The 17,301-nt window shown below is 52.9% G+C and overlaps 1 protein-coding gene across 8 annotated transcripts in view; it reads left to right on the top strand.

Annotated features, from left to right (window-relative positions):
• The window catches only part of KDM6B (lysine demethylase 6B), a 97,172-nt gene that overhangs the window by 50,304 nt on the left and 29,567 nt on the right, over positions 1-17,301 (top strand). For all 8 annotated transcript variants that reach the window (XR_015946702.1, XR_015946707.1, XR_015946704.1 and 5 more), the window contains exons 6-11: positions 1,226-1,324; positions 2,509-2,743; positions 3,949-4,041; positions 9,758-9,925; positions 11,683-12,009; positions 13,469-15,471. Coding sequence is in view for 1 of the 8 variants with exons in the window: in XM_060281901.2 (XP_060137884.2) it covers positions 1,226-1,324; positions 2,509-2,743; positions 3,949-4,041; positions 9,758-9,925; positions 11,683-12,009; positions 13,469-15,471 (2,925 nt within the window). In the remaining 7 variants the exon portion in view is untranslated. The remainder of the gene's footprint in view (positions 1-1,225; positions 1,325-2,508; positions 2,744-3,948; positions 4,042-9,757; positions 9,926-11,682; positions 12,010-13,468; positions 15,472-17,301) is intronic.

Raw genomic sequence — 17,301 nt, 5'->3', positions numbered from 1 at the left:
GCAGGCAGGGAAGACAAAAAACTGACGTTGCTTTGATGAATGCTCTGAGAGAGATTTTGTCTCTCCCTCTCTCCTCCACCCCCCTCACTTCAGCCCCCTGTGTTTTGGCTTCCACAGCTTCCTCTGCAAAGCAGGAAGGAAAGGGGCCCTGTGTCTGACTCCCCCACCCCAGCCTTTGAATAGTTTAGATGCTCCACCTGCCCTATGGAACTCCCTGCTTGTTGACACCAGGGAGACTCCGTCCCTGTGCTCTTTGTGGCATCTGCTGAAAATACGTCCCAGGTGTTTAGGAGGCGGGCACGAATTTAATTTAGTTGATGGCTGTTTTTCCGTTTTTGAGCGCTCTTTGACTTCTTTTGCTGGTCATTTTATTGATCTGTTCTCTCCGTGAACCGCTTTACAACTAGGTAGTGTGGCAATTTCATGAAAGAAGTAAATAATGCCACTCAAGGAGACTTTGGCTCCCAGGCCTGTCCTTAGAGCTGCAGTACAGCCCCATGGTGCGTTCAATGAACTACGAATCAGGGAGCCTATAAGCATGTGCAGAGTGCCGTCCCCCCGCCCCACTCCTGTTCCGAAGAGTAGCTGCAGCTGGCCTTGATCCAAGTAGCTCAGTAGTGCCTACACTGGCTGGCAGCAGCGGCACTTCAGGAATGGGGGGGGGGGGAAATAGTGGTGTGATTGACTTCTGACAAGCACACGGACTACGAACAAGACTGAGTGTATGGGGGGGGCTCATTTCACTGCACACAGGTGGTGTAGTGACAATAAAGATTTGTTTATTTATTTTTAGGAAGGGGACATGCCCAGCCCTCCCAGGATATGCCATGGGAGGGTGGTGGAATTGAAGCCGGGCCCTTCTGCATGGAAAGCAGCTGTTCTCCCGCTCAGCCACTACACCAGCCCTTGTCCCCTTACTTGATTTAGCTGTGATTCTAGCATTGCGGGGGTAGGACTAATGACCAATTCGTCTTGCTTGTTTCCCATACTCTGTGTATTAGTATAGAGACAACTGAGACCATGGAGTTTTTTCAGCAGAGGTTGGATGGCCAACTGTCATGGATGCTTTATCACTAGTATACCCCCCCCTAATACCCATAGATCTCAAGGCGGTTCACAACATAAGTTGAGATTCCTGCATTACATGGGGTTGGAATAGATGACCCTTGGGGTCCCTTCCAACTCCAACATTCTGACATTTCTCTCCCCTCCTGCCTCTGCCCAGGTGCTCTGCCAGCGTCGGCCAGCCTCAGCTGCCCCCGCACCTGCCGCCCAACCATGGCTCTAACATGGGGCAACACAACAAGGGCTACTTCCCCCCGGGGTAAGTGTTCCCAGAGGGCATTTTGGGCATTTTGACAACATCAGCAGCTACGGGAGAGATTGTGGTGGCGCATCCTTCCAGCTCCCAGCCCCCAATCCTGTATATTGTGGTGGTGGGGGAGAGGTTGAATGAGGGGGTCCAGACCCTGAGCACCGTACTGTCCGGACACGGGGGCTCAGGCTAGCTTGAAGCCATTTCCTTTATTCCTCGAGAGTCTTGGTTGCTGGTGATGGGCTGCTGTAAACTTCACTTCCATCACATGGCACCAAGAAGTCAGTTTTCCCAGAACACCCCTCTCTAAAACCCCGCCCCTAGGACTGGGGTCCCAACCTGCTGGTCTCTGGACGTTTTGGAGTACAGTCGCACCTTGGTTCTCGAGCACCTTGGTACTCGGACCTTTTGGCTCCCAGTCGCCGAAAACCCAGAAGTAAGTGTTCCGGTTTTCGGACGTTTTTCAGAAGCCGAACGTCCGACGCCGCTTCCGATTGAGTGCAGCCAATCGGAAGCCACGCCTCGGGAGTCGAACGGTTTCGGGAGTCGAACGGACTCCCCGAATGGATTGAGTTCGGCAACCAAGGTTCCACTGTATTGTTTAGGGAAGTTTTTAATGTTTGATAATAATAATAATATAACAATAATAATTTATTATTTATACCCCGCCCATCTGGTTGGGTCTCCCCAGCCACTCTGGGCGGCTTCCAACCGAATATTAAAACAGTACAGCAATAAACATTAAAAACTTCCCTAAACAGGGCCGCCTTCAGTTGTCTTCTAAAAGTAAAATAGTTACTTATTGCCTTGACATCTGCTGGGAGGGCGTTCCACAGGGCGGGTGCCACTACCGAGAAGGCCCTCTGCCTGGTTCCCTGTAACCTCACTTCTCGCAATGAGGGAACCGCCAGAAGGCCCTCGGTGCTGGATCTCAGTGTCCGGGTGTTCTGTTGTGTTTTTAATATTCTGTTGGGAGCCACCCAGAGTGCCTGGGGAAGCCCAGCCAGATGGGTGAGGTATAAATAAATAAAATAATAATAATAATAATAATCACCAACCCTATGGTGTCTGGGGCTGATGGGAGCTGGAGTCCAAAGGATCTGGAGGCCCCCAGGCTTATCAGAGGCCCCAGAGTTCCTTCCTGCAAATCCTGGCTGCCTCTCCCCATCGCTGACGCCTCTCCCCTTCCCCAGGAACCTGGCCCCGCGGCCCCTGCACGGGAAGCTGGAGGCCATCCACGGCTGCGTCCAGGCCCTGCTCCGGGATCCAGGGCAGCCTCAGCTCTGGGAGCAGCTGGGTGAGATCTACGAGTCGGAGCAGGATTGCGAGGAGGCCGTGCGCTGCTACCAGAATGCCACCCGGTACCCGCGAGACTACGACTACGGGAGCTACGGAGAGATGCACGCCCGGATCGGACGCTTGCAGCAGGTGTGGGAATAAATATAATACTCACTTTCAGTCCCAATCGGCCTCCTAGCAGGCCCATTTCATTTTGTATTTAATTTGCACACTGCCTTTCTACATTGGGGCACGCAAGGCAGTTTGCAAGCCGTCAAAGCGACAAAATTTCTTCTTCGGCGATCCCTCGTAGCCGAGTAAGATTGTCCCCCTTGGACACGGTTTTAGCAGGGAGTCCGTAAGTGACTGTGGAGGCCAATTCTGGAGCCACACGTCCCTCCAAAGTGGGGACATTGGTTCCCAGGTGGGAATTGGTCACGGTGTGGATTTGCCAAGCGTGCCTTCCTCTTAGCACGTTTCTCCCTTGCGTCCTGAGTTCGAGTGTCTTCAAAGCCCATGGCACCTTTGGTAAAGGCTGTTCTCCAACTGGAGCGCTCGCAGGCCAGCGCTTCCCAGTCGTCGACCAAAATGTGTGCCACAAAGCTCACACGCCCTATAACAAGGCAAATAAGCCACGATAGAAAAATATTGACTTGGTAATAAACAGCTTGCGTCAAATTAAAGTACTAGGTTATTCAATAGTCTGTTTATAACATTGCACAATAAAATTATTAGCAGACAGAGCAGAAATTCACTCTAGAATGAATCATTGGTAGGAAATATTCCGTAAAAGTAACAGGAGAGTCACCGTACATGGAAATACTGCGATAAGTAGAAGGTTGAACTGGGCAACCGAGTCCCCTGGCTTATGAAATTACAAAATGCACTAGCGTACCTGATTCCCTGGTGCAAATCTCTGGTATGTCTCTATCCTATTCTGAATCTGTAATATTTAGTAGTTATTTTATTGCATCCATCTCACCTTTTTCCTTTTTACCAAGGAGCTCAGGTGGGCATGCCCATGCTTCTTCCTCTCCATTAATTCCCTGTGAGGTAGGTTAGGCTGATAGTCAGTGGCCGGCCCCCAAGTTCACCCCCTCAGGAGCTTTTCTTGGCCGACCAAGGATTTGAACCCTGGACTCTCTTCTAGGGGGGTTAGCCTGACACCCTAACCGCTACCATTTCATTCGTTATAAGCACTTTATGTGTGGAATTGGGTTTTATTAACGCTTGGAATGATTTGGATTGTTTCCTGTATGGTTCCTTGCACACATTCCTTGCTTTAACTGGTTTTATTATTTGCTTTACAAACGGTACATTTTGTCCTTTTCGGCTCTCCCCGTGACTTTTTCCAGGCTCAGCTGTGGAACTATCACTCGGGGTCGTCTCACCACCGACCGAAAGCATTGCCCCCCCTGCAACAAGTCTGGAACCTCCTGCACCTTGAGGTGAGTTGTGGCCAACGAGGGACTCTCACCTTCCCCCCCAAATTCTCCTCTCTGCCTCTCCTCAGTATCTCCTCAACTGCTTTGCCCCGCATTCTTGAGGGCAAACCTGTGATGCTGTGGATGTCGGTGGACGGCAACTCCTGTCAGTTGCACTGTTTGACACTCTGGATTTAACTATTAAAGCCTTAAAATGGGCTGGGCCCAAGTTACATTTATACCCCGCCCATCCGGCTGGGTTTCCCCAGCCACTCTGGGCGGCTTCCAACCAAATATTAAAAACAGTACAGCATCAAACATTAAAAACTTCCCTAAACAGGGCTGCGTTCAGTTGTCTTCTAAAAGTAAAATAATTGCTTATTGCCTTGACATCTGCTGGGAGGGCGTTCCACAGGGCGGGTGCCGCCACTACCGAGAAGGCCCTCTGTCTGGTTCCCTGCAACCTCACCTTTCGCAATGAGGGAACCGCCAGAAGGCCCTCGGTGCTGGATCTCAAGTGTCCGGGCTGAATGATGGGGGTGGAGACGCTCCTTCAGGTATACAGGACCGAGGTGTTTAGGGCTTTAAAGGTCAGCACCAACACTTTGAACTGTGCTCGGAAACGTACTGGGAGCCAACGTAGATCTCTCAGGACCAGTGTTATGTGTTGCAACCCCTGTGTTGCAAAATATGGCTCGGCAATATCAAAAGCAACACGGTGGCCCAAAACAATGACAATGTGAAACTTGATGGAATAATTCAAAACATAAAAGATTAACAAATGAAAGTCTCTGAACGTACTGAATGAATCACGGTGCCAGACTTTACCCGGCAGAGAACAAGCTATGAAGCTTTGTAATCGGCCATGTCCAATTTTGATGTCCAACTCTGAACATTGTTTCCGGATAGCAACTACTGTTTCGTTGAATTCTTCATCAGCCAATTAGTTCAACAAACACTCGTAAGTAGAAAGATATGTAATTTCTTCATAAACCAATCTTTTCTCTCTCGAATAAATGTAATATACATGAGAATGAAAAATACTCTGGAACACTTCTCATGCGATTATATAGTCAAGTGACTACATAATCGCACATGCACTGTTCCAGAGTATTTTTTCATTCTCATGTATATTACAGTCATACCTTGGCTAGTTTAGATGTATTCAAGTCTCCAGGGCCAGATGGACTACACCCAAGAGTACCGTGTTTCTCACATTTTAAGACACGTCTTATATTTAATTTTACTCAAGAAAACAAGCCTATGGCTTATTTTTTGGGGGTGTCTTATTCGGGGGCTGGATCATAACAGGGAAATGATTTTTTATATGGATTTTACAGATGCTGTACAACTGGCTGTGTTTATTTCTCTATTTAGAAATCACGTTTCTCTCTCTCAGGACTGATTAGCCAGATGCTGCCTGAAATCACAATTGGCTTTATCAAATAGCTGTTAAGTACTTTCCTTTGATGCCCAGATCTCATGGCTACCATAAGGTTTCTATCTTTCAGGACAAAGGCAAGGTGATAATAGGAAGTTGTCTTTATCTATCTCCTTAATCTCCTCTTTCATATGCATAACCTTTGAAGCCTAGGAATGCAAGTTGTCTGGGTCTCTCGGCAAAACGAGAGGGGAGGGGATGTCAGTTTTAAAAAAACCACCCAGGTGTCTGCGAGAGCTCGCCACTTTCCTACCGTAGCTGCAGTTTGCCTGCCTCGCTCTCTGTCTCGGACATCAAGAGGAAATCAACAGGCAACTCATGGCTGGGCACATACCGGTAGAATGGAAGGGGGAAAAGATGAGGGGAAGCGAGAGGTGGGCTGTGTGTGTGTGTGTGTGTGTGTGTGTGTGTGTGTGTGTGAGAGAGAGAGAGAGAGAGAGAGAGAGAGAGGCACAGGGGGAGAAAAGGAGACGCGCACAGGGGGAGAGAAATAGACGCGCACAGGGGGAGAAAAGGAGACGCGCACAGGGGGAGAGAAATAGACGCGCACAGGGGGAGAGAAATAGACGCGCACAGGGGACGCGCACAGGGGGAGAGAAAGAGATGCACACGGAGGTCATTCATGAGGCAGCGTCTTTAATTGCTCCTCTTTTCTTCTTCGTGCCTTCCTCTCCTCTCCACCGCAAATGCCACTTTTGTCCTCTTCACCAAGTAGAGCTCACATACGGTAGCACTACGGCTTATTTTCGGGGTATGTCTTATATTTTTTCAACACATGAAAATCCTGCCATGCCTTATTTTATAGGCACGTCTTAAAATGTGAGAAACACGGTATTAAAAGAACTGGCAGAGGTGATTTCAGAACCACTGGCAATAATCTTTGAGAATTCCTGGAGAACAGGCGAAGTCCCAGCAGACTGGAGGAGGGCAAATGTTGTCCCTATTTTCAAAAAAGGGGAAAAGAGAGGACCCAAACAATTACCGCCCAGTCAGCCTGACATCAATACCAGGAAAGATTCTAGAGCAGATCATTAAGCAAACGGTCTGTGAGCACCTAGAAATGAACACTGAGATCACTAAAAGTCAGCATGGGTTTCTGAAAAATAGGTCATGTCAGACTAATCTGATCTCATTTTTTGACAGAATTACAAGCCTGGTAGATGAAGGGAATGCTGTGGATATAGCCTATCTTGATTTCAGCAAGGCCTTTGACAAGGTGTCCCATGATATTCTTGTAAAGAAGCTGGTAAAATGTGGGCTAGACAATGCTACCATTCAGTGGATTTGTAACTGGCTAATTGACAGAACCCAAAGGGTGCTCATCAATGGCTCCTCTTCATCCTGCAGAGAAGTGACCAGTGGGGTGCCACAGGGTTCTGTCTTGGGCCCAGTCTTATTCAACATCTTTATCAATGACTTGGATGATGGGCTTGAGGGCATCCTGAGCAAGTTTGCAGACGACACCAAATTGGGAGGTGTGACTAATACCCCAGAGGACAGGATCACACTTCAGAATGACCTTAACAGATTAGACAGCTGGGCCAAAGCAAACAAGATGAATTTTAACAAGGAGAAATGTAAGGTACTACACTTGGGCAGAAAAAATGAAAGGCACAAATACAGGATGGGTGACACCTGGCTTGAGAGCAGTACATGTGAAAAGCAGCTAAAAAGGCCAATGCAATTCTGGGCTGCATCAATAGGAGTATAGCATCTAGATCAAGGGAAGTAATAGTACCACTGTATTCCCCTCTGGTCAGACCTCACCTGGAGTACTGTGTCCAGTTCTGGGCACCACAGTTCAAGAAGGATACTGACAAGCTGGAACGTGTCCATAGGAGGGCAACCAAAATGCTCAAAGGCCTGGAAACAATGCCTTATGAGGAACGGCTTAGGGAGCTGGGTATGTTTAGCCTGGAGAAAAAGTTAAGGGGTGATATGATAGCCATGTTCAAATATATAAAAGGATGTCATATAGAAGAGGATGAAAGGTTGTTTTCTGCTGCTCCAGAGAAGCGGACACGGAGCAATGGATTCAAACTACAAGAAAGAAGATTCCACCTAAACATTAGGAAGAACTTCCTGACAGTAAGAGCTGTTCGACAGTGGAATTTGCTGCCAAGGAGTGTGGTGGAATCTCCTTCTTTGGAGGTCTTTAAGCAGAGGCTTGACAGCCATCTGTCAGGAATGCTTTGATGGTGTTTCCTGCTTGGCAGGGGGTTGGACTGGATGGCCCTTGTAGTCTCTTCCAACTCTATGATTCTAGGATATGTCCACTTCATGTTGCATCTTTTCAGGTTACGGACACGCCAAACCCGGAAGTCCCGGAATGGGTTACCTTCCAGGTTCGGTGCGTCCGTGACCTGCGTGCATGTGCAGAAGCGCTAAATTGCGCTTTGCGCATGCGCAGACGCGCCACATTGCATCACCCACAGATGCAGTGCTTCATGTTGTGGCCTTTTCATGTTGCAAACGGGCCTCTGGAACGAATTCCGTTCGGAACATGAAGTACCACTGTACATCTATTCGGGGAAAATTGGTTTAGGAAGAAATTACATATCTTTCTACTTACGAGTGTTTGTTTGTTGAACTAATTGGCTGATGAAGAAATCAACAAAACAGTAGTTGCTACCCGGAAACACTGTTCAGCAGAGTTCAGAGTTGGACATTGCCGATTACAAAGCTTCACAGCTTGTTCTCCACCGGGTAAAGTCTGGCACCGTGATTCATTCAGTACTTTCAGAGACTTTCGTTTGTTAATCTTTATGTTTTGAATTATTCCATCAAGTTTCACATTGTAATTGTTTTTAGCCATCGTGTTGCTTTTGATATTGCTGAGTGCTGTGCACCCACGTATATCAGCCCAGTTGACGTGGCGGCTATAAGCTAAAAAGCATAAAATGCATGATAAAAACAAACTGATAACCCCACCTCGCACAGCACATTTTAAAGGTTATCAAATGTTAAATCACCCCAAAGGCCTGGTTGAATAGGAACCTTTTCACTGGGCAACTAAAGCTGGATGATTCATTCTGCGCCGTTCAAGATTTCTTTCTCATTTTCGAATTTTACAGATTATGGTATTTCCCCCCCCCCACACACACACATTAAAAGACAAAAATAATCTTTATATAAAGTGAAATACAGTACGTGAAGTTCGCTTGCATTGCTTGCTTTCTGTAGAAATCTCAAAATGTTGGGGTGTGTGGATTTAGGCTGATAGGGAGAGACTGTTTTAATTCATTAGCATAGATAAGATAACAGACCGTGGGTTAGGTCACTTTCCCCTCTTGGCACCTCTTTTGAATAATCTGAGGTAATCTGTCACAAACAACTTGGAACCTGCTTTTTTTTTTTATCGCATAAGATTTATATACCGCTTAATTGTGGGGGGAAAAGAAAAACTTCAAGGCGGTTTAACAAGAGAATAATAATTTAAAAAATTCCAGTAAAAACAGAAAAGAACAGCTATTTGGAAACTTCAGATGATGAAATAAGCAATAAACTAAGAACGAATCAAAACAAATCAACAGCTCCATCGTTCTCTCGTTCCCCATTTCACCATCGTTGAGCTAATTTTTGGGGAACAACTTGGAAGCCTCGTTATCACTTCCTGTACTCACCAGAGCAAGGGGGAGCTGGTGGGGAGTTTTGTTGAAGCCATTGCCCAACCCTTCAGTGGCTGTGGATCACCTCCTGCCTCTCTAAAATAGACTCACGCGATTGTCGAGTTGGAAGGGACCCCGAGGGATATCTAGTCCAACCCCCTGCAATGCCCAACGTGGGGCTCGAACCCACAACCCAGAGATTTAAGGGTCTCATGCTTTTCCTGAAGGAGCGTCTCCACCCCCATCGTTCTGCCCGGACATTGAGGTCCAGTACTGAGGGCCTTCTGACGGTTCCCTCGTTGCGAGAAGCCAAGTTGCAGGGAACCAGGCAGAGGGCCTTCTCGGTGGTGGCGCCTGCCCTGTGGAACGCCCTCCCATCAGATGTCAAAGAGAAAAACAGCTACCAGATTTTTAGAAGACATCTGAAGGCAGCCCTGTTTAGGGAGGCTTTTAATGTTTAATAGATTACTGTGTTTTATTTTTCTGTTGGAAGCCGCCCAGAGTGGCTGGGGAAACCCAGCCAGATGGGCGGGGTATAAATAATATATTATTATTATTATTATTATTATTATTATTATTATTATTACCGACTGAGCTGTCCCTGCTGCCCCCTTAGTGTTTAATGAAAATAACCCCTTGCAAATATCTTTTTTCTTCCCCAATTCTCCCCGCACCCTTCCCAAATTTCCAGAAGAGGAACTTCTCTGCCAAGCGCAACCCCCAGCTGAAGAGGCCTGGCCCGCCCATGGAGCCCCCCGTGGTTCAGCCAATCCCCCCGGTCCAGCACCCGCCACACCCGGGGCACGGGGAGGACATGCCCGCCCCCATGAAGAGGCGGAGGAGCGCCAGTCCTGACCAGGTACAGGGGGTGGGGGACACGCCTGGGGGCAAAATGCACCACCGCGAACCAGACCCACGGCCACACTCCCACCGCTCTGCTTTCTCGTGCTGCGGGGCAAGCCCAAATCCTGCCCCACACTCCCTCGCTTGGCATTGGCCCGGCTGCCTTCGCTTCGCTGCCCCGGCACCGCTCGCTGCTCGACGCTTTGCTCCAAGATTGCTTTGGGGGGTGTAGCGATTTAATTGCAGGAAGTTGTTGCTGTTTTCTTGCATGTGCCTTGGGGTTGGGGGGGCGGTTTGAAGTTCCCTGGGGCAGTGGGGGGACGGACACTTCCCTGCCCTGTTTCGGTTGGCCGCTCAGGTTTATTTCGCCGTAGGGAGTTGGGGAGGATAGATTTGGGGAAGGGGCTGCCTCCTAATGTTGGGCGCTGTGACCATCTCTGACCCCCCCCTGTTTCTCTCTCCTTCCCCCTCTGCTTTTTCTGTCTCGCTGTCTCCCCCTCCTCCTCTCACCCCCTGCAAATCTCCACCCTTGGCGCACGCAGAATGGTAACGGGGTCTGCCAGCACCCGCCCGGGGTCCCTGGCAACCCCCACTACCAGCTGCCCAAGCCGGGATTATGGAACCCTCTCCACGGAGACTCGTGGGGGCAGGAGCGCAAGAACGTCGCTGCCCCAGAGAGACAAGTAAGGCTGCCCCCATTTCCATATCCTAGAATCGGTTGCCCTTTAAATAAACAACAACAACCACGAGTTTCTAGTGCTCATGATGTTCCCTTGCAGAGGGAGGGGAGGGTAGCTTGGCTGGCTTGCTTGCTTGCTTGAGGGGGCTTCAACACTTTGCTGTGCCTGCTCCTTTCCCCCTCGCAGCGCTCTCGAATTCAGATCTGTCAAAGTTTGGGTTGCATGGGGGTGGGGGGCCCTGGGAAGCGGGTGGGGTGGGGTAGGGTATCACCTTAACTGTTCCCACCCACCTCAGAGATGTGGCCTCAACTCTGCCTCCAGTTCATGCGGAAACACAAGAGTCCGAATGCTTACAAATCGGAAGGGAAAATCGGCCTTTCCCAAATTGGTGCCCTCTGGAGGTGTTGGACTACAACACTTATCAATCCCTAGCCAGTGTGGCTGTTTTGGACTACAATTCCCATCAGTCCTCAGCCAGTATGGCCGTTTTGGACTACAATTCCCATCGGTCCTCAGCCAGTATGGCCGTTTTGGACTACAATTCCCATCAGTCCTCAGCCAGTATGGCCATTTTGGACTACAATTCCCATCGGTCCTCAGCCAGTATGGCCATTTTGCACTACAATTCCCATCGGTCCTCAGCCAGTATGGCCGTTTTGGACTACAATTCCCATCGGTCCTCAGCCAGTATGGCCGTTTTGGACTACAATTCCCATCAGTCCTCAGCCAGTATGGCCGTTTTGGACTACAATTCCCATCCGTCCTCAGCCAGTATGGCCGTTTTGGACTACAATTCCCATCGGTCCTCAGCCAGTATGGCCGTTTTGGACTACAATTCCCATCGGTCCTCAGCCAGTATGGCCGTTTTGGACTACAATTCCCATCGGTCCTCAGCCAGTTTGGCCGTTTTAGACTCCAACTCCCATCAGCCCCAGGGTGCACTGGCTGGGGCTCAACCAAAAGGGCACCATGTTAGGAAAGGCTGGTTTGTGCTTTATGTGAAGAACAGCTGCATTTCAAAGAGTTGGGTGGTCGTCGTCCCTGGTTTTGGGCCCCCTCTCCTGACTTCTCTTGTCTTCCTCCTCTCCCCCAGGAGCAGAGGAATTCGGTGGCCCACCCCTTCCCGTACCCCTGCCCCGCCTATGGCTCCCACCCGCCCCCGCACCGCCTGCCGGCCGTGGCCCCCAGTCCTCGCACACCGCCAGCACACCGGCCCCCTCTCGACAGCCATGGCTGCCTGGCCCGGCCCAACGGAAGTGACCTTAGAGACGGCAGAGCCCCCCGGGTGCGCTCAGACGCCACCGCCACACCAGCAGCAAACGCCGCCTGCGTGCCTTACGTCCCGCGCCCAAACCCCGGAGGAGCAACCGCCGCCACCAGCAAGACCACCTCGCGGGGCCCACCGACCCCTGACTGCCTTGTGAGTAGGGGCACGAGAGGAAGGGGGCGAGGGCGGCTCTCGCGGGGGTCCAGGAATCGGAGCAAGCGCCGGGAGGCCTCGGGCACCGGCTCCCGAAACCGGCATCGCTGGATCAGTTCCGTCCACTTTTTTGCCGAATCAATTAAAACAGCCCCAATTGCATTTTGAATAGACATGCAATTGGTTGTTGTTGCCGTTTTGGATTTTGTTATCCGCTCATTTCATAAAATTTTGGCACCGCTCTGTCGCAAGGGAAGAAACCCCTCAAAGCGGTTTACAAAAAAAAGATAAAACAAGGGAGGGAAAATCACAATGACACTAGCAATATAACTCAGTTGGCAGAGCGTGAGGCTCTCGGGGTCATGAGTTCGAGTCCCACATTGGGCGAAAGATTCCTGGGTTGCAGGGATTTGAACCAGGTGGCCCTCGTGGTCCCGACGCTACAGTTCTGCGATTCTGAGACATACAAAAGTTTAAATGCTAGGGCAGATTAAAATCGCCTCCGCTTTCTAAGCACCCAGGTAGGCTTGTCTAAACAGGGACACAGTGCAGTGAAGGAGCTTGCTTGCTATCAATAGGCAGGGAGTTCCAAAGTTTCATAGGTACTGCTGCACTAAACCAGTGTTTCCCAACCTTGTGCCTCCAGATGTTTTGGGACTACAACTCCCATCATCCCTAGCTAGCAAGACCAGTGGTCAGGAATGATGGGAATTGTAGTCCGAAAACAGCTGGAGGCACAAGGTTGGGAAACACTGCACTAAACAACCAGGTTCTTATAAATGCGGAACAGGAATTATGTGGCACTTGGGACGGATCCAGTTCTGCCGATCGAAGCGGCAAAGTGGGGAAAGTCAGTTTCATAGGGAAACTGCTCGCCCGTTGTCAAGGGTTGGATATACTGATAGTAACACCTTGAACTTTGCCCGGCAGCAAATTGGCAGCGGGTGCAGATCCCTGATCACGGGTGACATAAGCTGACGAGGCCACCCTCCTCTAAGCAGTTGTGCTGCAGCTTCCGGATCAAGGGTAGCCCCACAGAGAGGGGGGTGCACCATTCTATTGTGCTATTATCACCCCGAGTGGGTTGCGCAAGCAGCTGTTCTGAACAATGCTTTCTATAGGGTAGGGGTCGCTGAGGATGAGTCTAGAGCAGGCATAGGTAAACTCAGCCCTCCAGGTGTTTTTGGACTACAATTCCCATCATCCCTGACCACTGGGCCCTGTTAGCTAGGGATCATGGGAGTTGTAGTCCCAAAACATCTGGAGGGCCGAGTTTGGGGGTGCCTGGTCTAGGGCACGAAGCGTACCTGAGCAGAACACCGGGACCCTGAGTCCGTTGGTGGATGGGCGGTGTGTGAATAAGCCTGCTCTCTCGCGGGGCGAAGGAGGGAGCAGTAGGCCTGGGAGGTGGGGAGGACAATCCCTTTCTGATTGGCTCTTCCTTCTGTCCATCCCACAGGGTTCCGACCATTACCAAACGCCGGCATTGGAGCCACCCAGTCCCGCCCAGGAGAACGGGGGCCGCAAAGCACCCTTGCAGCAGCAGCCACCGCCGCCCCGGCCAGCTCCTTGCCTTGCCCCTCGCAACCTGCCCTGCTCTCGCATGCCTCCCCCTCCGCCCATCGCCAGGGGGCCTCCACCAGCAGTTGCCCAGGCACCCACAGCTCCGCAGTGCCCACCGCCCCCTCCCCCTCTGCCCCCACCCCCGCCTCCTCCGCCAGCACCCCCCTTGCCCTGGCTGAAAGGCCCGGCGTTTGGCAGCAAAGGAGGGGATGCAAAAGCCAGCAGCGACCCCCTGGGCGACATTCTCTTTGGGTGCGGGGAGCCGCCGCGGGGGGACACTTCCCCTCTCGGGGCCTGCGACTCGGGGCACAGCTTCCAGGATTCCAACGCCAGCAGCCAGAAAGGGCCCTTCTCGCTCCCCGGAGAAGGGGCCGAGGAGAAGGCCAGCCCCCAAAGATCAGCCAGCCCCAAACCCAACCCGGCAGCCGCTGGCTACTGGATGCCGGAAAGCACCCAAGAGGAGAAGGGCCCCGGCGGCCCCAGGGCCTCGGCCCCAGGGAGCCCCACGATTACCTCAGGAACCTTCGGGTCCCCGGAGAGCCCCCCTCAGCCGCCAACGCTGCCCCTGCCGCCCCCGCCCCTGCCCCGGGCCTCCTATCCAAAGACGCCGGAGCCCTCGGCAGCGCCCCCTGCAGCGGAGCCCGCACACGAGAGGCTCTTTGGCTTCACCAGCCCCCAGCTGGAGGACCAGTTTGAGGAGCCCCCCGAGTTCTCCAAGATCCTGCCGGATGGCCTGGCCAATATCATGAAGATGCTGGACGAATCGATCCTGCGCGGGGAGGAGGAGCGCGAGGAGAGCTTTCCGCCGCCACCGCCACCGGCCCCGCTGCTCCCCAGCCCCCCGCCTTTGGCCAGACCAAAGCCCCCCGCCCCGCCCAACGCCTCCTTCGACTACCCCAAACCACTGGGGCAGGACCCGCCGGAGCCGCCCTGCCTTTACCGCTACGGCAAGCGGGACCCGGAGGAGCGGCCCCAGGCCGCTGCCGCGACCGCCGGCGGGCCGGGCAAGTTCCCCCACCACAGCACGGCCTCCCTGCTGAAGTCTTTGGCCAACATGCTGGAAGGGCAGAAGCACTCCTATCGGCCCAAGCTGCTGACCCCCCCAGGTGCTAAGATCGCTTCCCCGGCCAGCGCCAGCCCGGGGTCCGCGCCCCACTTCTCTACCTCAAGCCAAGGCTGGGCCGCGGGAGCGATGGGGGAGCAGGCGGCCAGCTCTCCGCCCCCTCCACCCGCCCCCCGGCCCATCAAGACAGAGTCGGAGGTGCTGGAGGAAATCAGCCGCGCCTGCGAGACCTTGGTGGAGCGAGCGGAGAGGGAAAAGAGCCCCCCTTCTACAGCCACGCCGACACCCCTCCCGCCCCCACCCCCTCCCCTTTCCTCTCCCGTGACACTGACCATCCCGCCGCTCCCGCCTCTTCCTCCTCCGGCTCCTGCCCAGCGCCCCAAGGACGAGTCCCGGAAGAGGGACCGCGAGCACCGGAGGCACCGCCGCTCCAGCAAGGACGGGTCGCGCCGGCACCGGGAAGGCAAGGCCCGCAAAGAGAAGAACCGCCAGATCCTGGGCAGCCTCGACGTGCAGAGCTCGGAGAGCCAGGCGCGGGAGAACGGCGCCAAGCCGCCCCCACACCCCCCGGCCGCCCCGCAGCCCGAGCGCCGTCCGCCCCCCGTCAAGAAGGAGGAAGGGGCCGTCGGCGCGGGCTCCACGGTGGTGTGCTCGGCTGACCTGCTGAAGCTGCGCTCGTTCACGGAAGGCCCGCCCAAGGAGCTGAAGATCCGGCTGATCAAGGTGGAGAGCGGAGACAAGGAGACGTTCATCGCCTCCGAGGTGGAGGAGCGCAGGATCCCCCTGGGAGAGCTCACCATCAACCATTCGGCGGCCGAAGTGGTGCGGGCAAGCAAGTGAGTGCCTGCCTTCTTATTTTATTTATTAAATCTGCCTGCCGCTCTCCGTCCGTAGATCTTGGGGCAGTTCACAACGTGAAATTGCAATGTAAAAGGTAAAGGGACCCCTGACCATTAGGTCCAGTCGTGACCGACTCTGGGGTTGCGCGCTCATCTCGCATTATTGGCCGAGGGAGCCGGCGTATAGCTTCCAGGTCATGTGGCCAGCACGACAAAGCCGCTTCTGGCAAACCAGAGCAGCACATGGAAACGCCGTTTACCTTCCAGCTGTAGCAGTACCTATTTATCTACTTGCACTTTGACGTGCTTTCGAACTGCTAGGTGGGCAGGAGCTGGGACCAAGCAAAGGGAGCTCACCCCGTCACAGGGATTCGAACCGCCAACCTTCTGATCAGCAAGCCCTAGGCTCAGTGGTTTAACCCACAGCGCCCCCTGGGTCCCTGAAATTGCAATGTAGAAACCACAAAATGCATAGCAGAAATATGAACTCCCTCTCTTCCGTTTTGCGGCCTCCTCCCTCTGCCCCTGGTATCAAAGCACAGCACATCGGCGCACTGCTCTGGGATGCGTCACCGCAGGTTTTTCGTAGATCTCTCGCTCGTGAGCATCCCTAGGCTGCCCATGTGCTGAGAACGCCTTGCCTTCAAACCAAAGTAGAGAGCTTGGAAGCTCTTTTCCTGCCAAGCGAATTTGGCACAAAAAGAGCTTGTTTTGGACTACAACTCCCAGCAGCCAGCAGGGAATGATGGGAGCTGTGGTCTGGCGTCACCTGGAAGACTGCAGGTTCCTAGCCCCCCCAGTTTGAATGAGCGCACTTGGACAATGCTGTGGTCTAAACCATCGGCGGTTCGAATCCCTGCGACGGGGTGAGCTCCCGTTGCTCTGTCCCGGCTCCTGCCAACCTAGCAGTTCGAAAGCACGTCAAAGTGCAAGTAGATAAATAGGGACCGCTACAGCGGGAAGGTAAACGGCGTTTCCGTGCACTCTGGTTTCCGTCACGGTGTCCCGTTGCGCCAGAAGCGGTTTAGTCAGGACCCGGAAAGCTGTCTGTGACCAAACGCCGGCTCCCTCAGCCTGAAAGTGAGATGAGCGCCACATCCCCATAGTGACCTTTAACTGGACTTAATGGTCCAGGGATCCTTTACCATTACCGTATGACTCCCATACGGCCTGGAATTTCTCTTATTCTATTCTGCATTTGAAAATTTGGGGGCCGGGGGGGGAATTCTGGCTGAGCTGCACTGATTGCCCATCCCCACGGTTTGGAACCTTACCTAGCTGCCGCTTGCTAGCTTCCAAAATCATTTTAGGCAGGGCCCACATGCTTAGCACAAATGAGGACTAGAAGCTTGTTCCTTATTTAAAAGCGAAGCACCTGGGTTGCAAGATGAGCCTGACTCTTCTTCCCCCCCCCCTCCCTTGCCATTTCTCCTGTGACGTGGTGTCGCATTTTGATGTTGGGAAAAGGCCTTCCTCTCAGGGGTGGGCCTGGTGTGTTTTGCCCCCTCCCTTTTGGAAATGGCCTCTTGCGGTTTCACCCTCGAACCTGCAAAGGTTGCGTGGCCAACCCAGGGACCCTGTGGCCCTGCGGCTGGGGAAAAGATGCCCAGTGGGGGTTTGGGAAGTGGGGTGCATGGCAGGGTCGAGGGGCAGGGGGCATCCACCCAAGGCATGGGTTTGGGTGGGGTGTGGGTCTGTGGGGCAAGCCATGCACGGCATAGAGGTACACAGGGAGCGTCCTCCTAAAGCAGGGGTGCCCAAACTAAGGCCCAGGGGCCGGATGCGGCCCAATCGCCTTCTAAATCCGGCCCGCGGACGGTCCGGGAA

This window comes from Zootoca vivipara, chromosome 12 (assembly GCF_965207765.1).
Source record: "Zootoca vivipara chromosome 12, rZooViv2.hap1.1, whole genome shotgun sequence".
NCBI classification, from domain to species: Eukaryota; Metazoa; Chordata; class Lepidosauria; order Squamata; family Lacertidae; genus Zootoca; species Zootoca vivipara.
The sequence above is the reverse complement of the archived record's forward strand: the minus strand, read 5'-3'. Positions and strand labels throughout refer to the sequence as shown.